We start from the raw sequence: 25898 nt of genomic DNA on the forward strand, positions 1-25898 counted from the left end.
CCCTCTTGCCTGCCTTGCAGGGCCTGGGGAACGGGGTGGCTGTGCCCAGAACCTGCTGCAGGTGGGCGGAAGGAGGGCCCCTGCTCGGCCTCAGCGCCTGGGCTCCCCGCTCCCACCCAGCCTCCCTGCCCTGCCGCACAGTCTTGTCCCCACCGCAATCTGCCGGGGGCAATACTGCCCCCCCCCAGGCCTGACTGCCAAGCCCTCAACACTGCATAGTCACTGGCCGGGGTCACGCACGCTGGGTCCAGATCAACATGTCCTTCGGCAGGGACTTGGAGTGGCCATGATAGGACCCTATACCCACCTGCTCCGATACCAGGCACAGCCAACGTCCCCCAACACCACGGTGCCAAGTGGCCCAAACCCTGTTCTGTGCGGCCCTATAATCCGCCAGGTGCTTCCTGTGTGCGAGGTCAGCCAGTTCACATCTGCCTATAATTGGCTCCCCTGGAAAGGAGCCCGCACTTCCCCCCACCTAAGCTCTCCAGGCCGGGAGGAAAATCCTGCCCTCACATGGAGAACATCAGAGGATCCCGACAGCAGGCTCAGGCTCGGGGAGGGATGAAGAGCTCCCGGGGCCTCCCCAGGTGCCAGCCTGGAGCAGCAGGACCTCGGGGGTCCAACAGATGAGATGTTAGCTCCTTCCTACTTGGGCTGCAGCTGCGGCCAGCCCTCCTTGTCCCAGAGGCAGTGGTGGCAGGGGATCTGCTGTGACATTGGTGGGCCACAGTGTCCCCACGCTGCTGCCTGCCCCACACCCTGCCTGGGGAATGGTCCTCGGAGCACACACACATTCATAATGGCGAGGTGACCGGGGACAACACCCTCACATTTCCTTCGTTCATCGTGCAGAGAAAGCCTCCGTGGGGAGCAGTTTGGATTTTTCAAACTTTGAACAGAAACGGGACAATGCACGTGCAGGGCCCAGCCCCGCGCCCGACATGGCTCAGCACCCGAGAAACAGCAGCTTGGCGGTGCTGTGCCAAGAGCCGGCAGGCGCCGACTGCCAAGCCTGGGAATGACGGCAGGGCGCCAAGCCCGGGGGTACCATTTTCAGTCAAAAACAAGGAGTGGGTCCGATTTCCTTCTGGGCTCAGCAGCTGGCTCTGAAGGGAGGGTGGTGATGTTGGTTAGACCTACCGTGCGCCGTCCGTTTACGCATTGACTTGATTGCCTCTTCCCCACCGGCCCTGCGGGGGCTTACGCAGACAGAAACAGGCTCAGAAAGGTTCTTCGACCTGTCCGAGGTCACGTGGCCTGTGAGAGGCAGAATCAGGATTTGAACTCAGCTCTGCCTTGTTCCCGACTGAGCCCAGAGGCCTCCCTGGGAGCACTGCCCAGAGGTGTCCAGAAAGGAGTTAAGGAAAAGCCAGACTCCTGGGAATGCCGCAGAGCCGCCCCAGGGCTGCCTTTGAAGGGCTGCCGTAGCTCACATATCCAAGTTCTTTGTTCTTTAAAAACATGAATCCTCCTCTGCCAGGACCCCTCTGACCCCCTCCCAGAATCACCTGATCAGAAAGCACAGGAGGCTGGGGGAGGCCACAGCTCCACAACCAACACAGTCCTGTCTCTAACTGGTTTCTGCAGCAGTTTCATCACAGTCTAGGAAAAACCGCAGTTGCTGCTTCCAGGGGGCCGTTCTAAGGCATCGGAGACCGTCTCTCCCAATCTCATAGGGTTTGGACCCACCCACCCCCCAGTCCTTGGGTTTCAGCTCCTCTGACCAGCTGGCAAGGCCCTGCTTAATGTGCCGTTCAGCCAGGCATGTCCTCCTCCAGGGAGCCCTCCCAGATAACCACCTCCAGCTGCCCCAGCAGAGGGACTCACTCCTTCTCAGGGTTCCCAGCAAGCTCTGTTGAATGCTGGGCACCAGCACATTTAATTCTCATCAAAACTTTGTGGGTTGAGGCTTTGATAATCCTAGCTTTACAGATGAGGAAACTGAGGCCTGGGGTTTGGAGGAATGTGCCAGGGTGGGAGCTGCTCTGCTCTGTGGCTGCTGGCTTGTGCGTGCGTCTCTCGTGGGGCTGTGAGCTTTGAGGGCCAAGGTCATCCCCGTGAGCCCGAGCACACACGGGGTGCTGTGCAGGAGCCCTTGTTTTGCAGGGGAGAAGCCACGTATCCTGTTGGCTGGAGTCTGGGTAGAACTCAGGTCTCCTGGGTGCCAGCCCAGGGAGCTCCCTGGGACTGAGCGTGCACTGTCATCCCCAATCCTCTGGCCATCTCAGCCCTGCGCACCCGGGTTGCCCACTCCTCCAAGCCTCAGTCTTCTCATCTGCCTAATGGGAGTACCAGCCCTCCCTCCAAGGCTGTGGCGGGGAGGGTCGTGGTCATCCTCTAAGGCACTGGCCGGGTGCTGGGGTGACCACAGAGCCCAGCTCGGTGCTCGGGACACTAGCTGCATGTTCTGGGCACAGTGGCAAAGCAGCAGCTGGTTGGTCAGGGTCTGTTTGCAGAAGCAGCCCTGGGCGGGATGCAACCTGCGGAGCGTGAGGCTGCAGCGGCCCAGAGGCATCTCTGCCTCCCTCGGTCCCCAGGCCCCATCTGACAACACAGGGCGGTCGGTGGCTGCTGCTGTCTTCCTTCCTCCACATCCAGAGCCGTCACTCCTTCCTTTGAACCCGCCCAGCACCATCTGCAGGACCATGTGGGCCCAGCTCTCCCTTGGCAGAGCCCCTCTAAGCGGCACTTCCAAGATGCGCTGGGCGGCGGGCTTCTGAGAATCCGCACCAAGAAAACACTCTCTGTCTGTCTTCCCACTCGTGGCATCTGCCCAAGAGGCCGCGGCCGTGGCGAGTGTTTCTACTCAATCGTTTTCCAGCCGGGACCCCAGAGAGACGCCCCCAGAGCTGGACCAATTCATATTTTGGCCTGAAAATGAATCAGTAATTTTTGTTTCCCTACCTTTTGCTCCCCGCCTCCATTTTGTTTTGTTTTGTTTTAAGACAGGGTCTCACTCTGTTGCCCAGGCTGGAGTGCAGTGGTGCGATCTCAGCTCACTGCAACCTCTGCCTCCCAAGTTCAAGCGATTCTCCTGCCTCAGCCTCCCAAGTAGCTGGGATTACAGGCTCATGCCACCACGCCCAGCTAATTTTTGTGTTTTTAGTAGAGATGGGGTTTCACCATGTTAGCCAGACTGGTCTTGAACTCCTGACCTCAAGTGATCCGCCCGCCTCAGCCTCCCAAAGTGCTGGGATTACAGGTGTGGGCCACCGTGCCCGGACTCCCCACCCCTTTTTGCCCAGTGGGGATTCACGTTTGGTGGATGGGGCAGAAAGAAGGGGAAGTGGACGCCTGGATCCTTTCCTTACTTCCTCCCTCTGTCCTCCCATCCCGCTGGTCCTCGCTGTGTAATTAAAGCCCTCTGTGCTTGGCCACATCCAGGCATCTGGCGTCACGAAGGTCCAGTGTTGCTGAAGCTGTTTGTCAGAAATATAAAGCCACAGCTGCAGTTTACCCTGGGCTCAGAGTCAGACTAAACATTCCCCCACGCGGGGGAAGCTGGGAGAACCCACCTGACGATCTGGGCTGTGCTCAGCACTTGCACTAGTCAGGCCACGTTGGGCTGTCATTGGCTCGAGGTCGGGGTAGGGTTTCCAAGCCTGAGATCCTAGCACAGGGCCCGGCACAGGCAGTCACTCGGGGTGTGAACCAAGAAATCAGGACAGCCCGTGGCAAAGGCTGTCAGCGGTTCCCAAACTGTGGGCATACTCCATGGGCCACTGGCAAAATCAACTGAATGGGTTTGATCAACCCATTATTTTTTCAATCAAATAGAGTGGAGTAGAACATGATAGAAAATATCAGTGCACTAAGGCCGGGCGCGGTGGCTCACGCCTATAATCCCAGCACTTTGGGAGGCCAAGGCAGGTGGATCACAAGGTCAGGCGTTCAAGATCATCCTGGCCAAAATCATGAAACCCCGTCTCTACTAAAAATACAAAAAACTTAGCGGGGCGTGGTGGCGGGCGCCTGTAATCCCAGCTACTCAGGAGGCTGAGGCAGAGAATTGCTTGAACCTGGGAGGCAGAGGTTGCAGCGAGCTGAGATTGTGCCACTGCACTCCAGCCAGGGCAACAGAGCAAGACTCCGTCTCAAAAAAAAAAAAAAAAGAAAAAAGAAAAAATCTATGCACGTCCTTCTGCATTAAGCTAAGTCTGGAGTCTGGATGCATATGCCTGTGTGGTGACGTCGGCTGCATCTCTCTGGGACATGGTCAGTCTGCAGGTCACTTCTCCAAGGCCAGACCACAGATGTGTCTTGGCGCCTCAAGAGCGGGTCCGCAGTCCGTCACTGCATACATTAAAGTGCCCACGTTGGCCGACAGTTGCCGCAGTTTATTTTTTTATTTTTTTGAGACAGAGTCTCGCTCTTGTCACCCAGGTGGGAGTGCAGTGGTGCGATCTCGGCTCACTGCAACCTCCACCTCCTGGGTTCAAGTGATTATCCTGCCTCAGCCTCCCAAGTAGCTGGGACTACAGGCACCTGCCACCACGCCCGGCTAATTTTTGTATTTTTAGTAGAGACGGGGTTTCACCATGTTGGCCAGGCTGGTCTCGAACTCCTGACCTCACATGATCTGCCTGCCTCGGCCTCCCAAAGTGCTGGGATTACAGGCATGAGCCACCACTCCCGGCCAATTGCTGCAGTTTCTAAGTGGGCGTTGATTCAGGCTACGTGGACAGGAGTGCCGGCCATGTGTGATTTCAGTGTCCTTCCTTGGGCAGAAGCAAAGGCAGGGGGCCAGGTGTGCTCACCCCAATTGATCGGCACCAAGGAGGAGCCCTGGGGGGATGGTGGGGTCACTGTAACTGGCACCCAGACTGGGAGGGCAGTGGGAAAGAGGGGGCCGAGGACTGTGGGTGCAGGGACCAGCTGTTGGCACAGAGGCCTGGGTAGGGGGCACACTCAAGGCTACAGCCATCCTCGTCAGTGGACCCGCCACCAAGCGCGAGTGTGGACATGGTGTCAGGACACTAGCCTTCGGGCGCTGGCGGCAAGGGTAGGTCCAGACTGTCATGGGACTGAGGGCACAAGATGTAGTCGGACCCCGCTTTTTGCTGCTCACGGCCACGTGGCCGCTGGTCAGTGTCCGAACTTCGGCCCTGTAAGGGTGGGGTGCCTGGGCTCGGGGAAAGGGTTTGGGGAGGGACATGGGCACACAGAGAGCACGCAGTCCCCACGCTGAGTCTCGACTGCCCATCATCCCATCAGCCCGGACGCACGGGCAGGAACAGCCCCTCCCCCCACATCCTGAGGAGTCAGGGCAGGGCTGGGGTCTGGCAAGTTACTTTAAATGGTAGCATTGGTTCCAGGCATCCCAGTGATGGGAGTGAGTGCTGGAGGCAGAGCCTGGGGGATCCTCGGAGGCTGTGGTCTGGGCTACTGGGGCTTCTTGCTCTCATTCTGGATGGTTCCTCTGAACCTTCTGGAAGAGGCACAGCCAGGCACCTGTACATCAGCTCACCCACCCCTGGTTGGGCACGCCCACTGGCTGCTGGGGTCTCCCCACTACCCCCACTGTGGCCTACTTCCCTGCATTTCCTGCCCTGCCCAGCAGGCAGACACAGGGCCCAGGACCCTGCCCCTCCTCCAGGGCCACCCTGCTGGGCAGACCTGCTCTCTCCCCATCCCCCAAGTCTGTCCTGCCTCTCGCCCGGTTGGGGTCCCCTGAGCACCCATGTCTCCTGTGTTCCTTTGCCCTAAGTTCCCCGAGGGCAGAACCGTGACCTCGTACAGAGCAGGGGAGGCAGGAGCCCTCGCCCAGGCCTGGGCCTCAGTGCTGTGGCTCGCCATCCAGCTGGCACTTGCTGAACACCTACTATGTGCCAGGCCTGAGCTTATTCTCGGTGGATGGTCATAGCCTGGGAGGAAAGCGTGGCTATGATCTCTGCTTTACAGACGTGGGTGCTGGGGCCCGGAGAGATGTGGGGACTCTCCAGGGCTCTCTAAGGCAAAGCTGGGGCTCTGGAACCCAGATCCACAACCACTGGGCTCCCCTGCCTTCAGGAACTCGTTTATGGAACTCCTTCAGCACTGAGCATGCCCAGGTCCCCAGTCCCCAGGGCAGAGGCCCAGCCGATGGCCAATGCCAGCCAGGCATCCCAGGGGGCTTCGGGCCTGCCGGTCCCTCTAGCTCCCCTCCTCCTGCGGAAACAGGCTCCTACTGCCCGCTGCCTTCTCAGGGGAGCGCCTGAGCTTCTGCCAGGATTAGACCTTTGAAAAGGTGCGTGCTCAGGGTCCCAATATGCAGCCATCAATACGGCTCTCCACCGCTCCTCAGATCTCCCTGAGCCTGATCAAATTTCCTTCCGCCCCGAGCCGGTCACTCCTGAGGACTTTCAGATTTCAGAGCTGGGCCAGGTTTGAGGCAGCAAAGCACGAAAAAGGAGGTGTCATCTGCCTCCAGCTCCCTGACGTCAGAGCTGCCCAAACGCCATGACGGACACATCCGTCCCCGAGGGCTCAGAGCATCGGCGAACGCTCACACGGCAGACGCCTCGGGTCAGACCGGGCACCCGGGCAGTTCCGAGCGACTGAAATCAGGCTGCTTAGTAATGAAACTGGCAGCTCGCCGGTGCCGCAGCCAGATCTCTAACACATCAGACTCTGACACAGATGGAGGCCGGCCGGGCCGCGGGAGCTGCCTCAGAGAATAAAGCAGGAAAAGGCTTGTTAAACAGAAAGAGGGCTGGGAGGGCTGGGGAGGCCAGCCGGGACAGATTGTCAGCGGATCCTGTAAAGACTCCAGGCAGCTGTGGCCTGGACCAGCGTGGTACTTATTTCAAAGCAATTTAACCGGTGGGATTCCTGACTCCCAAATCAAGAATGTTATTAAAATGAAGAACAGAGGCAGCCCGGGCGCTCATTGGTACCCAGGTTACACCCTGCTGGCTGTGGGCTCCTCATCCTCCCCTGAGCCATCGCCTGGACTCCGGTTTCCCAGCACCCCGACCCCCGCCCAGGCTTGTTTTGGGGAAGGGGAGCTTACTGAGGGACAGGGCTCTGGAGGCCAAGCCTGGGGTGTGTGGGGGGTGCTCTTGGTTCTTAAAAACTGGAGGATAGACTTTTGTTCAGTATTGTTTTGACCTGGAAAAAGATATTAAGACCCTGTCCCCGCTTTATTTGACCATTGGGGAAACTGAGACCCAGAGCAAAGTGCTGGAGATGCCCCCAAAGCCAGTTTTCCTCCACCCCACCGAGATTCCTTTTTTTTTGAGACAGAGTTTTGCTCTGTCAACCAGGCTGGAGTGTAGTGGCATGATCTTGGCTCAATGCAACCTCCGCCTCCCGGGATCAAGCAATTCTCCTGCCTCAGCCTCCCAAAGTTCTCACAGGCATAAGTCACTGTGCCCAGCCCCCCACCCTGCTTTTTTTTGAGAGAGAGAGAGCCCAGGCTGGAGTACAGTGGCACGATCACAGCTCACTGCAGCATCAACCTCCTGGGCTCAAGGGATCCTCCTGCCTCAGCCTCTCAAGTAGCTAGGATTGCAGGCATCCACCATCACACCTGGCTGATTTTTTAAATTTTTTGTAGAGACGGAGTCTCACTATGTTGTCTTGAACTCCTGGGCTCAGCCTTCCTTGCTGGGATTCCGGGCATGAGCCACCATGCCCGGCCTGGAATTCCTCCCTGAGGAGCCATTTTGGGGGCCTGTGGGCATTGGGTCAATCCCACCTCGAGCCACCACGAGGCTCTGGAGCCCCTGCTGTTTTCCAGGCCCCGGGGCCGGGAGCTGTTGGGGGAAGTGGGCAGCCAGGCCCCTGCCCTCGGCAGGTCAGGAGCAGGGTGAGGGGAGTCTCTGGGCGGGGTGGGCCCAGGTGGGCTGTGAGTCCTGGGATGGTCGGTGCCAACGCCCCATCCCCATCTTACCTTTGCAGGTGTTTCAGCGCCGGGAGGACGGCTCCGTGAACTTCTTCCGGGGCTGGGACGCGTACCGAGACGGCTTCGGCAGGCTCACCGGGGAGCACTGGCTAGGTAAGCACCCCGCCCGCCGCCCGGCCCAGGTGGGCCTCCTCCGCATGCCTTCCAGACACAGCTGGGTCTCAGCCGCTCCGTGAATGGGTTTGGGCTGTGTGGGTTTGGGCTGGGTTTCCCTGGCCTCGGCACACCTGAGCCAGCTCACAGGTGTCATGCATGAAGGTGACAGGCATTCAGAAGGAGTGAGGCCAGACATTGCCAACGGAAGTGTCGGCGTGGGTGGGCTCCCAGTGCTCATAAAGGCTGAGGGTCCCACATGCCCTTGGAGGCCAGTTCCTGCCGGGGTCGCCCTGGGATCTGCTGGCTGTCCTGAATCAAGCAAGCTTGGGGAGGTGGTCAGCAGCATCCCAGGCAGCGGGGGGGACAGAGGAGGACCCGGCACCGGGACACCAGGCATGGAACTCCCAAGAGTGGCCAGTGGTGCTCCCAGCCAGGGCTCCTGTTTGGGCCTGGAGGCAACTGCACGCCTTCCTGCCACTGGGACACAGTCCCTGCCTGGCACAAAGTCGGAGCTCAGAAGATTCTGTCAATATTATTACCTACCTTTAAATTCACTCAGTATTTTAAAATGTTTGAAAGTCCTTAACATTTTTTTTAACATTTAACTATCTAAACAGAATATTCTAAACAAAACTTCATTTACCTAAACAAAGTATTTATCTTAACAAAATATCCTGAAAGAATCACAACTTTGAGGTCCTATCTACCTATATATTTGGGAAGTGGCTATGGCTTGAAGTGAGGTGGATTTTTCTGGTTGTTCTTGAGATATAATTTACATACAACAAAATTCCCTGTGTGGAAGCGTATGACCCCATGGTTTTTAGTATAGTCAGAATATTACAACCATCGCCACTGGGTCCAGAACCTTTTCTTCACTCCAGAAGGAAACGCTGTACCCCCGGGAGCAGTCACTCCCTTGCAGGTTTTGAATATACATGAAACGCACGGGTGCTGGGGGACGTGTGTCATCTGGGCGGCCTCGAATGCCCCACAGTGTCCTCCTGCACTTAAGCCCCCCGGGTGCGTGCGGACATCCAGGGAGTTCCACAAGCTTCGGGGGTCGGGGGGGGGCAGCGGAGGGGGCGCCTTGGGTGGGAGGGAGGGAGAGGGTGAGAAGGGTGAGGACATCTCCGGAGTTCCCCAAGTTCCCCAATTCGGGGCAGAGCTGGTGGGGGAGGGAGAGGGTGAGAAGGGTGTGGACATCTGAGGAACTCCCTTGTGAGCGAGCAGGGTCAGAGCTGGTAGGGGGAGGCTTGGGCGGGAAGGAGAGGGTGGGCCGGCGTGGCTGGCGGGAAGCACCAGCTGAGAGGCTGAGAGCACAGGTCTGGGCACCAGCCGGGGTCAGGAGGGCTACAGGCCTGTGAGCATGTTCAGTGACACCCCTGGAAGATGGGGGGTCGGGGGCCCCAAAGGCAGGGTTGGGGAGGCGAGGCAGGGCCGCTCCTCTGTGTGCATGGAGGCCCCTGGGCAAGATCTGCCACCCATGCCCCCTCCTCACCCGGGCCCATGAGGGCAGGGCCCTCTCCGACCTGCCGTGCCCTGGTCCCCAAGGGTTGCCAACAACTGGGAAGGTCACACTCTGTGTGGACTTCATGCCCACACCCCATGCTGACCCCCGACCCACTGAGCACCGAGCTACACGCTTCCCATGCACTGTCCCCAAAGCCTCACACCCACCTAGTTGGGGGCCCTGCTGTCGTCCCCTCCTTTTAGAGATGAGTAAGTTGAGGCTCAGGAAAGGGAGGTCCCTTGTTACAAGCCTGCGTGTGTTGGGGTCGGGGAGCCCCAGCAGGGTCTACACACTGGCGCCCAACCAAGCTTGCCTCATCCCTGAACCTGGTGGGTGGAAGGAGGGGAGACAGGGAGACCCTGCCTCAGGCTCCCCAAGCTGGGGGTAAAGATAAGGACAAGGCGGCAGGGCCAAGGCATGCCCTCACCACCACCCACCCCCTGGAGCAGTGGTGATGCCCGTGCTCATGGTATCTTAATTGAAATCTATCAGCAGCTGCAGATGGTGCGGGAGGAAGCATTTAAGCAGGTCCTGATTCTAGCATCCTGCAGACGAGCCGACAGGAATGTCAACAGCGCCCGTCCCTCCTCTGCAGCACCACCCTCCCCATCCCCTCTCAATGAGTGCTTTGTCTTTTCCTATTGAGTCATGGAAGCTCTTTATATATTAAGGTTATCGATCATTTGCCCAACACATGATAGGTATTAACTTCTGGCCATTTGTCTTTCAGCTTTTTCTTTTTCTTTTTTGGGGTCATGTTATTATTTATTTCCTAGAAAGTTAAGATGTTTATGCACTCAGTTCTGCCACCCTTTTCTTCCTATCTTTTCTGGGTTTTAGCCCCTGCTTTCCTTTCCTTTCCTTCCTAGTTTTATTTTTTTTTAAGTCTCCTCTATTTTTTCTTCTGTTTTTCTTTCTTTTTTCTTTTTTTTTTTTTAAGACGGAGTCTCGCTCTGTAGTTCAGGCTAGAGTATAGTGGCATGATCTCAGCTCACTGCAACCTCCACCTCCCAGGTTCAAGCGATTCTCCTGCCTCAGCCTCCCAAGTAGCTGGGACTACAGGCGCCCGCCACCACGCCCGGCTAATTTTTGTTTTAGTAGAGACAGGGGTTTCACCATATTGGCTAGGCTGGTCTCGAACTCCTGATCTCGTGATCTGCCCGTCTCGGCCTCCCAAAGTGCTGGAATTACAGGCGTGAGCCACCGTGCCTGGCCTTTTCTTCTGTTTTTCTAGTGTTGTTTTAGGTTGACAGCTTTAGTCCAGCCGGAAGTCCACTGGCGTGGCCATGTTAAGTTTAGGGTCTTAATGGTTTCCTGTCTGTTTCAAGCCATCAGCCCTCTTTCTTGCTCTCTGCAATTTGAGCTGGGAGCTGGTGAAGGAGTTGGATCAGGGGCCCAGGGAATCTGGGAAGAACAGCTAACGTGGCTGGGGGTGGTCCTGGAAGGCCAGGGAGAAGCTGGGAGAGCTGGAGAAAGCCAAAGAGCAAGGGCAGGGAGGCGAGGGAGGGAGGAGGTGGCATGGACTGGAGGAAGGACGGAGAGGGGCCCAGGCCCCAGGTCCCCACCCACCCCTCCCTCGGGCGTCCTGCCTAGCAGCCCCCGGGACACGGCTCATGAATTGTCACTCAACCCAGAGGAGTGGCTAATGGTGGCCTTTGGGCCCCAGTGGCCAATTAGTGGTGGGAAAAGCATCCCCGGAGGGCCGGTCTCCCTCTCTCCCTATTCCTGCATCATCTGATTTGTTCTGCGTAAGGTCTGAATAGCAGCAGGGATTCGGGGCCCTTCTGCCTGGGTTCAAATCCCAGCAATGCCACTCAGCAGCTGCGTGACCTGGGCCAGCTCCTTAACCTCCCTGGGCCTCATTTTCCTCCCCTATAAAATAGGGAGTAATAGGCACTCCTTCCCCGGGGCCTAGGGAAGCAGCAGTCAGCACCTGGATAATGTGTGCAGTGGGCCAGCCCTGACAGAAGAGCTGCCCAGAGATTCTGTAATTAAATTGGACTCACTCTAATTCCACTGGATTCACTCATCTGCACGAAGGGCTGAGAACGGTGCTGGGCCCTCGGAGTGCCATCCAGGTGGCAGCTGTCGTCATGATTACCTCCCGCCTGCCCTTTTGTGTATGACGCTCTCCTGGCCCCTCACATCAGCCCTGTGCTAGCCGAGCTGGGACCCAGAGAGGGAGAGCGGCTGCCCTGAGACTCAGCAGCAGGAGAGTCAGGGAGGTGGGGACACTGGGTGCAGACCCTAGGCTCTCAAAGCCCATGCCTGGCAGCTCCTTAGGAAGGAACGTGGGTCGTGTGGTCAGCTTTGCTGCGACTTCTCCCACAGCGGCTGCTCCTGGTCCCTGGACCTGGTGACTGGGACCAAAGGCTTCTTGTCCAGGCAGGATGGGGGAGGATCCGCACAGCCTCCAGCCGGCACACACTGACCCTGGGAGGTTTGGAGCCACGGAGAGGCAGGCAGGAGGGAGAAGCGGATGGAATACCACTCGCTGCTACCAACTTGTAAATCATTTCATTAAATGCCCTCTTAATCAAGTGTAACCACACCAGCAGTGAAGCATCTTGGGAGTCTGAGCACATGTGTGTGTATGGTAGGGGAGGCCTGGCATGAGACCCCAGGGATGGGCAGGGCAGAGTTGAGGTAGGGCGGGGATAGCAGGAGGGAGAGAGTGGGATGAGGGCACAGAGCGGGCCTAGAGGGGTGAGGGTGCCATCTGCTGCCTCCCATCCACTAAGCCAGCGCTGGGTGAGCACCATTGTGCCGGGCCCCACCCCAGGCACTGGGGTCAGCAGTGGCTGGGTCGGACACACCACTCTCATGGGAATTCCACACTGGCGGGGAAACTGACAAGATAGGCAGCCGGGACCCTGAAAGATAAACACCCACAGGGGCACATGTGTTGGCAGAGGAGGTCCTCAACGCTGACGGGAGGTCAGGCAGCCTTCCAGAAATGAACAGAAGGTAACCAAGTGAGGAGGAGTAGGGACAAGCATCCCTGGCAGAAGGAACAGCATGTGCAAAGGCCCAGAGGCCAGGTTTAGGAAAATGCGAACACTGGATCCTGTCTGGCTCTGGCTGAAGTCTGGGTAAGGGTGCTGTCACCCCCACCTCCTCCCGCCTCCTGCAGTCTTCCCGCCAGCTCAGAGCCCCAACGTTTGAAAAGCATCACAGCTCCACTTAAAGGGAACAGAGAAAACCAAACACGAAAACTGTCGGTTCTCAGTGGCTTGCCCAACACAGGCCTGCAGGAAGAAGGAAGTAGCCCACGGCTGATTGCAGGCACTTGGTGGTTGTCCCTTTCTGTCCCCAACTGCATGAGCTCAGCTGTCATTTATCATTTTTCCCTGGGGAGTTGCTTCCTATGCCCCTCAGCTTCTCCCACCATTTTCCCCCCGACTTCAGGGCTTAAGAGGGTCCACGCCCTGACCACACAGGCTGCCTACGAGCTGCACGTGGACCTGGAGGACTTTGAGAATGGCACGGCCTATGCCCGCTACGGGAGTTTTGGCGTGGGCTTGTTCTCCGTGGACCCTGAGGAAGACGGGTACCCGCTCACCGTGGCTGACTATTCCGGCACTGCAGGTGAGGCTCCAGCTGCGGCAGGGATGGGGAAGGGGGGCAGCCTGGGAGGATGGAGGACGGGGGAGGTCCTGCCCTCCAAAATGATGAAGGCTAATGCATTTTTCCCCCTTTGAAAGTAATCAGGTTTTTGAAAAATAACAAATATTGATAAACTACCAACCCCACATCACAATCAGAGGCCTGAAACCAATCTAAATTTTTTTTAAGTAATAAATTTTTCAAATTGGAAGAGTGAACAAGACAGAAAAGGGAAAATTTTCTTCCCTACCAAGGATTCCTCAATCCCTGTCTTCATCAATTGATTCAGTTGCATGTCATAAAAAATGAGCTTCTGTGAATCTACTGTTCGTTTTTTCATAATAATGTTAATTATGCCCTTCGGCCCTCTGGGGTCAGGGTCAAGGCTACTTGCCTCCACCTCCAAGTCCTGCTTGGTCCTCACCCCTGCAAGGCGAAGCCAGCAGAGCCTGGAGTGTTTTCCCGTTTTGCAGATGAAGAAACTGAGCCCAGAGCCAGGAATCAGGAGACCCAGGGTTCCGGTCCGCTGGGTCTCTAAAGTGTGGTGGCTGGACCCCCATGGGCTGGGCTCCCCCTCTCAGGCCGAGAAGGGGGAGGCAGGAGAGGGAATGTGGAAAAGCCGAGGGAGGGATAGAGACCGCCTAGACCCAGGGGCAGCCCCAGGCACACCCGAGGAGGGACTGCGTGTGTGTGAGCTGCATGGACACACCCGAGTGTGGAGGGGCAGGTGTGCGTGCACGCGTGCACAGCAGTGTGTATGTGTGAGAGCACGTGCGTACGTGTATGCACTCACGTCCAGGTTCACGTGCAGTGTCTCGGTGTCTGCTCACACATGCAACACCAGCGGGCGTACCTGTGCCCCCCGTGCCCACACCTGTGTGCACCCCGTGCAGGCGACTCCCTCCTGAAGCACAGCGGCATGAGGTTCACCACCAAGGACCGTGACAGCGACCACTCAGAGAACAATTGCGCCGCCTTCTACCGCGGCGCCTGGTGGTACCGCAACTGCCACACGTCCAACCTCAATGGGCAGTACCTGCGCGGTACACACGCCTCCTATGCCGACGGTGTGGAGTGGTCCTCCTGGACCGGCTGGCAGTACTCACTCAAGTTCTCCGAGATGAAGATCCGGCCGGTCCGGGAGGACCGCTAGTGCGCCTTGCCCTTGGCCCTGCTGGTCCCCATCGCCCCATCCCTGACCCCACCTCACTCCTCTGTGAATGTTCTCCACCCACCTGTGCCTGGCGGACCCACTCTCCAGTAGGGAGGGGCCGGGCCATCCCTGACACGAAGCCCCGTGGGCAGGTGAAGTCACACATCACCTTCTCACCATCCCCACCCCCTCCATTTGGCAGCTAACTGATCTGTTGCCTCTGCTGATGGGGGCTGGCAAACTTGACGACCCCAACTCCTGCCTGCCCCCACTGTGACTCCTGTGCTGTTTGCCGTCCCCTGGCCAGGATGGTGGAGTCTGCCCCAGGCAGCCCTCTGCTCTGCCCACCCAAACACCCGGCATTACGGGGACAGAGAGCAGGGGGCAGACAGCTCCCCTGGAGTCCTCTTAGCAGATCGTGGGGAACGTCAGGTCTCTCTGAGGTCAGGTCTGAGCCCAGTATCCTCCAGCCCTCCCAATGCCAACCCCCACCCCCATTTCCCTGGTGCCCAGAGAACCCACCTGTCCCCCAAGGGCCTCAGCCTGGCTGTGGGCTGGGTGGCCCCACCCTACCATGCCCTGAGGCCAGGACGGGGAGCTGCTGCCTTTGGGGACCCACAGTCCAAGGCTGAGGCCAGTTCCCTGGAGGCTACCCACCCTGTGCCCCGGCAGGCCTGGGGTCTGCAGTCCCCTTACCTGCTGTGCCCACCTGCTCTCTGTCTCAAATGAGGCCCAACCCATCCGCCACCCAGCCCCCGGCCGTCCTCCTGGCTGCCATCCCATTTCTCCTGCCTCTGGAAGGTGGGTGGGGCCCTGCACCGTGAGTCTGGGCTGTGCTAATGGGAAGCTCTTGGTTTTCTGGGCTGGGGCCTAGGCAGGGCTGGGATGAGGCTTGTACCACCCCACCACCAATTTCCCAGGGACTCCAGGGTCCTGAGGCCTCCCGGGAGGGCCTTGGGGGTGGTGACCCCCTCCCTGAGGCGGCTGTCTCCACAGGGAGGCCAACCCCTGCCAGTGACTCTGGCCACCTGGACCTAGGCCAGGCCCAGCGAGTGGTCAAGGGACAGGGACCACCTCACCGGGCAAATGGGGTCAGGGCGACTGGGGCACCAGACCAGGCACCACCTTGGACACTTTCTCGTTGAATCTTCCCAACACCCAGCACGCTGTCATCCCCGCTCCTTGTGTGCGCACACACAGGGGTGAGACTCACAGGCTCCCAGGACCAGCAGCCCCAAGGGCAGGGCTGGAGTCAGGTCCTCAGCTGTCTGCTCAGCAGCCCTGGACCCGCGTGCATTGCATCAGGCCCAGATGCAGGGCGGTTTTTCCAAGGCCTCCTGATGGGGGGCCTCCGAGAGGGCTGGAGTCAGCCTTGGGGAGCTGCCTAGCAGCCTCTCCTCGGGCAGAAGGAGAGGTGGCTTCCTCCAAAGGACACCCGATGGCAGGTGCCTGGGGGGTGTGGGGTTCCGTTCTCCCTTCCCCTCCCGCTGAAGTTTGTGCTTAAAAAACAATAAATTTGACTTAGCACCACTAGGGGGGCGGTGGGAGAGGCCGTGTGACCTGGCGTCTGTTCCAGCGCCACCAGGTCATCCACATGCGCAGATGTCTGCAGCGCTTCCTTCTGCCGTGGGTCCAGCCTGCCCTGAGTGCTGGACAGGACCTGGTCCCTGCCCTCTCGGTCCTCAGCTGGACAGAGATACAGCCAAGAATCAGGCAGTGGCAGCCTAGTGTGGCCGGGGTGGTGGATGGAGCAGGCCAGGTGCGGGGCCACGAGGGGCAAGATGTGGGTAAAATGACCACACGAGATTCAAAGGGAAACCCCTCCTCGGCTCCTCTTCCCACCATCTAGAAGCCAAGGGAGCCCACCCAGACCACCTGGGTTCCAGGACACCCTGTCACATTGCAGGGGCTGGGGTGGGACCCGAGTTCTCATCCCAGGAGCCCCCACCAACAGGCCCCAGGCGGGAGCTACCAGCCTCCCCATGCCGGCGACTGCTTAGAAAGTGCCAGCGCTTTCTGATGTGTCATCAAACAGACTCCTGGTGAGTGTGAAGTTAATGGACTCACAGATGTGTGGGTGCAGCAGGAGGCACCGGGGCCCTCGTGCCAGGGCTTGGCTGCGGAACAGATGCACCATGGCTGGAGCCTGGCGAGGGGCTGGGGGCAGGTGGAGGTGGCCTTTGGGAGCTTGTGGTCCAGGTCCAGGCAGCATCTGTCCTCAGTGGCTGGCTGCACTGGAGATGCTTGTCCCTTCTAGAGCCCTGTTACTGCCCTAGAGCACGAGGCCCTGTCCCAGACCAGGAGAGGGCACACGGCCCTACCAAGCACCGGCTGAATGGGCACGGAGCTTGACATGGTGGGGAGGGCCCAGGCCAGCGCACTGGTCCCACCCTCCCCAGGGGCACCTTCAAAGGCTGGCACTGGGGAAAAACGGTCCCTGCGCACCTGCTCCGGGCCACAGCCTCTCACCTTAGCCCTGCAGAGCCTACAGTCAGTCTGATACCAGTGCAAATGGCTGTCATCTGAGACAGGAGGATGAGGATGCTGGGAGAGCCCTGGGCGAGGGACAGCTCGAGACCTATGGGCTGAGTGACCAGGCCAAGGGCTAGCGTGTGCACAGGGTCGCCTGGGACCCACGGGCCACAAACCCTGTGCCCTGGGGCCCAATTTGAGGGTGGATGCCTGCGGCCCTCCATCCCACAATGCCGCCTGACTGAGCCTCCTCCTGCTGCTTCACTTGAGGGGAGTAAGCTGAGTGGGAGGGGTCTCTGCATCGCCACACTGGGACCTGGAGGCGGTACACCTGCGCTGTTGCCTCTCCGTGTGCACAGGTAGATTCTGTGGCTCAGCCAGTGGCCTTCCTCCTTTCCCCTAAACTTCGCACACATCTCAGAGAGTGACACCAAAGGCCACCCAGCTGACTGCCTGAGCACCAGGGTCCAGAGGATGGAAGGAACCTTGGTTTCCATGCTGGTGGCCTCAGCACATTCAGCCGGAGAACAGCAAAGGAACAGAGCTGTGAGCCGTTCTCAAATGGCTTTCCCCTGCAGCTGCATGTAAATCAGTTTTATAATGTTTGTCTTTGGGACAAAAGCTGTATCGCCAGTGCCCACATCCCCCTGGTCCCCCTTACCCTTCCTGCCACCTGTCCTCATCCACACAGACCTCTGGCTGGCTTGGCTGGGGCCAGAGCCCTGGAAGCTGGGAGCCAGGGTCTCTGGAGGCCCCGTCACCCAGGGGCGTGTCTGAGCAGGCAGAGATTTGGAGGATTGTTGAACCATCTCAAACCACGAGGACGCTGGCTCCAGGGAGGGGAAGGAAGAGGAGAGGTACCATTTGTCTGTGTGAGATGGGGGGGACAGGGGACATGAAGAACGCTCGTGGCCAGCGACAGACCCCCGTCCTGTGACTTCAGGAGCAATGCACTGGCAGGAGGACCCAGCAGGGGACACACAGAACCCAGAACAAGGAGACAGGACACTAAGCTTTGGCCTCAGCGGACCGGGCTTCCCCAGGGCCTCCATTTCTTCATCTGCTTTCAGAGACAAGGGTCCCCAAACTGTGTGGCCCAAGCAGCCGGCAGGACTTGGCAAACCCAGAGGGCTGAGGTCGGGCCTCGGTGGGATTTGTAGGGAGTGTCGGGAGCTCTGGCCCAAGGCTGGCCACGTTGGCCCCCCCATGCGCTGACAGGTGTGTCTGACTCGGGCCACACAGCGCTGGCCAGGGCTGCAGAGGGAGCTCAGAGGGCCAGCACAGCGACTGGCGGAGGAAGCCTGGTATGGGAGCGTCGCTAGGCGAGGCTGTGGGCACTTGGTGTCTGTGCGTTCTGTCTTTAATAAAGTCTCGTGGTGACCCAGCTCCGGTCTCCGCCTCCAGCCCGACTCCACGCCTCATGTCAGAGCTTGGGTGGATCAGATACCCACGTGTTCCAGGACTGCCTCTCGCTCTGTCTCCCCTGAACTCCTCTCATCATTATTTTTAGAGACAGTCTTGTTCTGTCACCCAGGCTGGAGAGCAGTGGCACAATCACTGCCCACTGCGCTGAACTCCTGGGCTCAAGCGATCCTCCCACCTCAGCCTCCCAAGTAGCTGAGACTACAGGTGCGCACTACCACAACCAGCAATTTTTTTTTTCTACTTTTTGTAGAGACGGGGTGTTAGCTATGTTGCCCAGGCTGGTTTTGAACTCCTGGGTTCAAGCCACCCTCCCGCCTCGGCCTCCCAAATTGCTGGGATTGCAGGCATGAGCCACTGCACCCAGCCACCATTTTCATTAGAGCAGCCAAAAGGCATTTCCCAGATAGCTTTGGACCCACTGGGGCTGCTCAAGACCCTCTGACTGGGCCAGTTCTGGGCTTTGCAAAGATGGCCTGGGCCTGGTCAGGCGGACGCAGGGCCTGCCTCCTGCACAAGCTGCGCCCAGCTGGGTTGGTCCTCCCGGGGCCTGAGCCCTGGAGGATGAACCCAGGGCCTGCTCCATCGGTGCATCCCTCCCGGGTCCCCGGGGTGATAAACTATCCCGTGGGTCCCTCCTGTGGCAGGGGCTAGAGTTCCAAGGAACTGAGACACTTTATTGAATGAGCAGTCCCCAATGGCTATTTATTCATAAAACCAATTTGAGGCTTACGGATAAAACAATCCCCGGAGTTTATTTAATAAAATCCAATATTTATCGAGTGCCTGTGTTGGAGGTGCCGCACGGGGCCAGTAGAAAGAGTGGCAGTGGCCTTGCCCTGTGCTCAGCCTCCGTCTGGCACCTGTCGGGGGCAGGCAGCCGGGGAGTCTCACACCCCCCTGTGCGGCCAGAGGTTTCCAAGTCCAGGTTCACAGAACACGAATCCCACTCTTCCCTCCACCATGGACTTTCACTCAGCCAGCACAATGCCCGCTGCTCTGACAGCTTGAGGGGGCAGAGGTGGAGGTGCCAGAGGAGGGAGGGCAGAGGTGGGGGGGCAGAGGTGGGAGGCCAGAGCTGGGGGTAGATGTGGGAGCAGAGGAGGGAGGAGCAGAGGAGGGAGGGGCAGAGGTGGGGGGGGCAGAGGTGGGGGGTAGAGGAGGGAAGGGCAGAGGTGGGGGGGCAGAGGTGGGGGGACCGAGGTGGGGGGCAGAGGAGGGAAGGGCAGAGGTGGGGGGACAGAGGTGGGCGGGTAGAAGAGGGAGGGGGCAGAGGTTGGGGGCAGAGGTGGGAAGGGCAGAGGTGGGAGGGGCAGAGGTGGAGACACCTGGGGATGGGACTCCTGAGCCAGGCCGCAGAAGTCACAGTCATGGCCACCTGCCTCCTCACGTGCCACACCCACCCCAGGTGCAGGTGTCCCCAACTCAACCCCTTTCTGGCAACCACCAGACCAACCTGAGGCAGCTCCTGGAAAGGTTGAAGGACTCAGTCACAGAGGTCCTCACACAAGGGTTCATGCATTTACGCGAGAAATGGTGCCCAACAGCATGGGAAGCGGCTTCCCAGGGCAGGAGGAGTTCGGCCAGCAGAACCGAAGCAGCAGTTGCCAACAGCCCAGGGGACCCGGGCTTAGATGGGGACCACCAGCCTGCACCCTCCCCAGCAGCAGCAGCAGTGAACACTGCCTGGTGGGCACCATGCCACCCCGACAACCCCACCCCACCACACGGGCACTGCTGTCATCCCCAGGCCAGGTGGAGAATCGGAAGCTCAGTGAGGTGGAGGCTGGCTGTGGCTGAGCCGGGTGCGGAACCCAGTTCGGGAGTGACGTGGTTAAAAGGGGGCTGGGAGGGAGAGGTCTGCGAGGCCAGGTCCTGGGCTTAGCACAACCAGGCACTGTTACTCCAGTCCCAGCCTCCTCACTTTGAGAATTCCAGACAGGGGCTGCTGGTCAGCTTGGCCGTGCGGGGACCTGGCCTGGACCTGTGTCAGGACAGCTTCCCAGGGAACCCCACAGGCTTCGAGGGTGGCCCACTGACTCAACCCCCAGAGCAGCTTCCTGCACCACCAGCCCCACCACCCTCGCGCGTCGCCTCCCTACATTTACCCGACAGCAGGAAAAGCCTCCAGCGCTGGAAGCCGCCCCGATGGGTACTGCCACTCTTGGACTGATCTAGCCCCGGCCACCCTGTGCGTCCAGGCAGCCCAGACCCTGCCTATCTCGGCTGGTGGTGGCAAACAGTGGCACAGTTGTCACCCCCAATTGCTCAAGAGGTGGGGGAACCCAGATGCTTCCAGGGGCCCAGGAAGGGCATCTGAAAGCAATTTTTCTGTCCAGGAGTTCCAGGGGTGGAGGGGACCAGGCAAGTCCCTGGAGTTGGCAGGTTTGGCGCCAAATCCAACGCCTGACTGGGCTCCAGGCACCCGTCTAATGGGGGCAGGCGGGGACCTGAGGCTGGGGAACATGTGGGCCATGTGGGGACCCCCATCCTCACCCCAATATTGCTCCCACCCCAGACCAGCCCCTCACATGCAGGACATTCTGTGGCCACCTCAGAGCCACAGACCTCAGTCTTGAAAAAGGACTCTGGGACCCAGTGGTTTCAAAGCAGAACCTTTTCTGGGAGCCCAACACGTCAAACACAGGAAAGTGGGGCTTGGCCTGAGGGGCAGAGAGGCGCGTGCGGGACACAGGAGTGCCTGTGGGGCAGAGGGGTGCCTGTGCGGGGCAGGGGGGTGGCCTGTGGGGCAGAGGGGTGCCTGTGCGGGGCAGGGGGGTGGCCTGTGGGGCAGAGGGGTGCCTGTGCGGGGCAGGGGGGTGGCCTGTGGGGCAGAGGGGTGGCCTGTAAGGCAGAGGGGTGGCCTGTGGGGCAGAGGGGTGTCTGTAGGGCAGAGGGGTGCGTGTGGGGCAGAGGGGTGGCCTGTAGGGGAGAGGGGTGCCTGTGGGACAGAGGGGTGCCTGTGGGGTTGGACCCCATGTTGCCTTCCCCAACTTCCATGGCCATTCCTGAGGAATTCTGCAACGCACAGCTTGGGAACCCAAACCTCATTTTACACCACAGGGCACTGAGGCACCCAGAGGGCAGGCATCCGGTCCAGGCTAACAGCGCACTAGGGACCCACCCTGGGTGGTGCCCCATGGATAACCAGCACCCTCTGTCAGAATCAACCAGCACTAACCAGGGAGACAGAAGGACACCACACCTCCCGTCTCACGAGCACACACACACGTGTACACACGTGTGCACATACTCATGTGGGTGCATAACACGCACGCACACACAGGACAGGGGCACCTCAGGCCATCGGAGGCAGCCCCGGCCTGGGGGATGGAAGTCAGTTCTGGTCAGCACAGCTCAGTCATCGGCTTCAATCCACAGATCCTCCGCCCAAACCTGGGCACTCAGCCCCGAAGGGGGATCGAGATTCCAGTGCCTTCCTCAGGTCTCTGGGGAAGTGTCCACAGGCTTTCTATTCCCACGACTTCTGACCCCCCAGCACCCCGGATGCAGGGGTAGGTCAGCTGGGTGAGGGCCCCTAGACTGGAGGAGGTCCTCTGTGCTCAGTTCCCAACAGTGGTGGGGAGGGGGCGCCTCATCACCCCCCTGCCCGCTCTCAGTGGAGGGAGAATCTCTGCCAGGCGAGGAGGAGAGGCTGGGTCCTCCCGCTGGCCTCCCAGAGGTGACCCTCGGCGACAGTGGGGGGCCGCCTAGGGCATGGGGCGGGAGGGGCTGGGGGCCACAGGCAAATGCTCCACTGCTGTCCTGGGCATCTGCCGTGCCCCCTTGGTTGGTTCCTGGATAACAGGCTGCTGAGGGCACCACCTGCCAGGGAGGTGCACCTGGCTTAGCTGCGCAACCCTGTGCCTGTGAAACACGGGCCTCATGGGTTTCTCTGGCTTTCCTGCCCGTGAGAGCCATCCTGCTAAGCTAGGCAGTAGGTGTGTCAGGGGTAGATGTCCACTCACCCCATGTCCTCTCCGGAGCGTGAGGTGCCGACCCAACAAAGGCAGGACCCTTAGGGTGAAGGGTGGGCTTGGAACCCCCGCCAAGGGACTCGAGGGTCTGTGCCTGCAATTTGCAGTTAATGATGCTGTCCGCTCTCCTCCAAAGGGCAGCCCGCCTGCCCTCTCATCAGACCACATCCTGTGTTGGGTTTTCTTTATCAACGCAGTCAGCACTGCCCCCTTCACCACCGGCGTCCCCAATGGAATCCCAGGGTCAGGAATGTGCAGTAGGCAGTCGGCACAGCAGCAAGCGCACCGCGGGCCATATAAAGCAGGGAGAGCCCAGGGGCCATGCCTCCTGGACGAGGACCCAGAGCAGCTCTGCCCAGCCCAGCCCCGGAGCCCAGCGATCCACCAGCCAGCCCTCCTGGGAGCAGTCCCAGCCACACGGTGAGCACAGCCGCCCTGTCCCCAGCAGGAACTCCAGCTCAGGCCCTGCCCGGGCAGGAGCCGGACATGGGCAGTCAGAGGGCACACAGAAGCACAGGGAGGGAGGGCCCGGAGGGGGGACACCAGTGCCTCACCTGCTGACAGCCCAGAGCAGCACAGATTGGTCACGGCTGCCCTGCCAGGGCTGGGACCCAGGCTCACCCCTGTGATTTTCCTGCCGCTTCCTGGCTGTGAGGCCTGAAGCCCTGACTCCTGCTGGGGCCCCTGTCCAGTGATGAGCATCCCCACTTTCTACCAGATTCTTGAAAGGGTGTAAGAATCCCTAAAAGGGGTGAAAGGCCACTCAGGGCCTGCTCTGTGTCAGGGTGTCTCCTTTCTAGACACCCAGAGGCTCCCAGGATGCAACAGTCCCTGGTCCACATTGCAGTCAGCAAAGTGCTTCCTGTGGGGAGGAAGGAATGGGGCTGGGCCCCTGCAGAAAGCCACCTCGTGGAAGCCCCCACTCTGCCTGCGCCCTGATGGAAAGGCTTTCCTGGCAGCATGTGAGAGAGGTCACTCCCTCCCTGGGGGACAAGAGCTTAGAAGAACTGGATTTGGGTAGAAAGTGGGGTTGCATTTATTATTTTTTTAAAAGCTTCCTGGCTGCGCTCGCTTCTTTGAAATGTGTTCAAGGGAGCCATTTCTGGAAAGGGCTCTGGGGACTCCTGTACTGTCTTCTCCAGGGCCGGTGCTCTCTATTCTAGCCTCAGTTTGACTCAGCAGAGAAGCCAGCTCCAGCTCCCCCGCGGTCATTGTCAAAAAGGCTTCCTTTGCCAGACAAGGGAGCAAGTGTTACCAAGGCAGGTTCATTCCAGGAGGCTGGGTTTCAGATCCCCCGAGTGCCATGTGGAGTACAGAGTAGGGAGTTAGGGCACACCTTCCTGAGTCAAGCCCAGTTAGATCTGGGATTGAACTCCAGCTCTGGCACTGATAAGGCCATGAGATCTGGGGCAAGTCACCTCAGCTGTTTGAGACCGACGCCACCCCTGTGAAATAGGAGGGTTGGGAGGACCTAGCAGATATGTATGCTTCTTGAAGAAGCCGTCCGGCCATTAGAATCATGAATTCAGAGCCTCCACTTTCTGGCTGTGTGGCCTGGGCGCAATCTCAGTTTTTCTGACAGTTTTGTTGCCTGAAAAAGTGGCACTGGCAGGACCTGCCAAGCAGGAGTACTACGAAGTACAATCACATGTGTGGGCTCTTAGCTCAGAGCCTGGCAGACCTACAGTGCCCAGGCCCCAGCGGCGTCCACACGCTCCTTCCCAGGTGGGTGTCCGAATTAGGCCAGGACCATCCAATCTATTTCTGGCTTTCAGGAGCAACTCGTTCCCACGTGAAAGAGACATTAGCAGGATGTCCCAGCTAAACAGCATAGCTAGACCCATTTATTATCAAGTTGAAAACTAAGGGAGATTGATGCTTTTAACTTTCCACCCCATGGCTCTGCAATGATACGGCCATTTTATAATAAGAGAAAAATGAGCATAAATTCGCTGACTGTCCCGGGGCTGCCTGGGCACTGCTCTGCCACCCAGCAGCGGTGGATTTACAGTGCTAAGCTGCCCAGGCAGGCAGATCGTGGGGACTGCAGGAGAAGAACCTGCTTAATTGGTACGATCACCTCCTGATCCTGCTAATAAAACAGTGGCCTATTCCCAGCACTGCTCGGAAGCCGGTCTCCGCTGAGCCCCCTGCTCACATCTATGCTGGCGGCCTGTCCCGGGGAAACATTTTGGTGAGTTGCGCTTGGCCACATGTGCAGCCTGTAACTCTGCCTCTCTTTCCTCTGGGTCAGATGGTGAGGCCTTACCCCCTGGTCTGCCTCCTCTTCCTGCTGCTGGGCACCTGCTTTCCTCTACTGCACAGAAGACAGCCCACAGACGCCATGGGTGGCCTCGGAGCCGGAGAACGCTGGGCCGACCTGGCCGCGGGGCCCCGACCCCATTCCGTGTGGGGTTCCTCTCGGTGGCTGAGAGCTTCACAGCCACAGGCCCTGCTTGTCATAGCCAGGGGGCTGCAGACATCGAGCAGAGAGCATGCTGGCTGCAGATTCCGCTTCAGGAGGCAGGACGAAGGCAGCGAGGCCACCGGCTTCCTCCGTGCTGCGGGGGAGAAGGCCAGCGGCCCGTTAGGGAACCTGGCTGAGGAGCTCAATGGCTACAGCAGGAAGAAAGGCGGCTTCAGCTTCCGCTTCGGTCGGCGGTGAAGGGCCAGGACGCCTTGGAAGGATTGGCTTCTTGGACTCACCCCCATTGTCTTCACTCCTGCCTTCTCCCCCAGACTCAAAGACCACAACACCCAGATGATGTAGGCATGGTTACGATGAACGATCCACGGTAGGACGGGTTAGGTGTGTGCTTTTGATTTCCAATTTTGCTGAAGCAAAAAACTAGGCAGTGTCAAAAAGGAGGCTGTCTTGGAGCCTCAGTCGTCCCAGCCTCTCTCTTCCCCTGGGGCTCTGACTCCGAGCAGCCCCCTGGCCCCAGGGGCACGGAGCTGAGGCTGTGGCTGGGCCATGAGTATGAATAGCAGAGCGAGGCAGCGGGCTGAGTGCTTACAGTTGGGTAATCAAAGTTGTGACAGTCTCTATAGGGACGACTGTGGCTGACATCAGAGTGCAAATGAGTGCATTCCACTGGGTACAGAGGATGGTTCTGAAAGTTAAAAATGGGAAAAAAGAACCCAATCCCCTTCTCCATCCCATGAGCACAAGATCCCCCTGGCAAGAAGCCCCTGCTGTGGTTTCCCTGCCCCTCTGACCGCTGCCCTTCTCCGCAGCCCAGTGTTAGCCTGGCCAGGAGTCTCCTGGGAGATGCGTTGGGAAGAAATCCGTTTTTGCTATAGCAAGGTTGCATTTCACATGTTCAAAATCAGAATATGTCATGTGTATCTTTTCAAATAAAAGTCGTGACAACTGCAAAACCATACTGGAATGCTGGCCTCCCCCATAGTCTGAGTTCTGGGTGCCTTGCCTTTTGGGAGATGGAGCTCCTGTTGACTGGACCCAAACACCCCTCCTCTAGATCCCCGTAACTGGCAGTCGGTCAAAGGGGCGGAGGAACACAGTACATGTGCTTTTCACTTCCACTCGGCTGCTCCTTCCTAGGTTTCCTAAGAGCAAGGAACATTTAGAAAACAACTTCTCTGCCCTGGGGAGAGCCCACGCTCAGCTGGGAGTGGCTGCAGGCCCGGGGCCAGGAGGAGCATCCGTTTCAAACGCGCCTTTGGTGTCTCCTGCATCCCATCCCATGTCAGAGGCGGCGGTCGGATGCTGCTCACTCCCGGGCTGGCTTCCGCTACTGAGATGAGAAC

At 59.0% G+C, this 25898-nt stretch overlaps 2 protein-coding genes across 3 annotated transcripts in view; both read left to right on the forward strand.

Moving 5' to 3' along the window:
- Positions 1-18112, forward strand: part of FIBCD1 (fibrinogen C domain containing 1) — a 38477-nt gene extending 20365 nt beyond the window's left edge. For both annotated transcript variants that reach the window (XM_055270680.2, XM_063636808.1), the window contains 3 exons: positions 7885-7981; positions 12906-13085; positions 13997-18112. In XM_055270680.2, the coding sequence (XP_055126655.1) occupies positions 7885-7981; positions 12906-13085; positions 13997-14256 (537 nt within the window). In that variant the 3' untranslated portion in view covers positions 14257-18112. The remainder of the gene's footprint in view (positions 1-7884; positions 7982-12905; positions 13086-13996) is intronic.
- A 4077-nt stretch (positions 18113-22189) lies between these two features.
- Positions 22190-25508, forward strand: QRFP (pyroglutamylated RFamide peptide). Its single transcript, XM_055270682.2, has 2 exons — positions 22190-22547; positions 24382-25508. The coding sequence occupies exons 1-2, from the start codon at positions 22449-22451 to the stop codon at positions 24790-24792; spliced, it is 510 nt and encodes a 169-aa protein (XP_055126657.1). The 5' UTR covers positions 22190-22448; the 3' UTR covers positions 24793-25508.
- The last annotated feature ends 390 nt before the right edge of the window (positions 25509-25898 follow it).

The sequence above is a fragment of the Symphalangus syndactylus genome, chromosome 3, assembly GCF_028878055.3.
Source record: "Symphalangus syndactylus isolate Jambi chromosome 3, NHGRI_mSymSyn1-v2.1_pri, whole genome shotgun sequence".
Lineage (NCBI taxonomy): Eukaryota > Metazoa > Chordata > Mammalia > Primates > Hylobatidae > Symphalangus > Symphalangus syndactylus.

Excerpts from the sequence above, each read along its gene's own strand:
- QRFP (XM_055270682.2), top strand. The coding sequence starts at position 22,449 with ATGCCTCCTGGACGAGGACCCAGAGCAGCTCTGCCCAGCCCAGCCCCG. Across the intron at positions 22,548-24,381 it reads GGAGCAGTCCCAGCCACACG|ATGGTGAGGCCTTACCCCCT; the intron begins GTGAGCACAGCC and ends CCTCTGGGTCAG.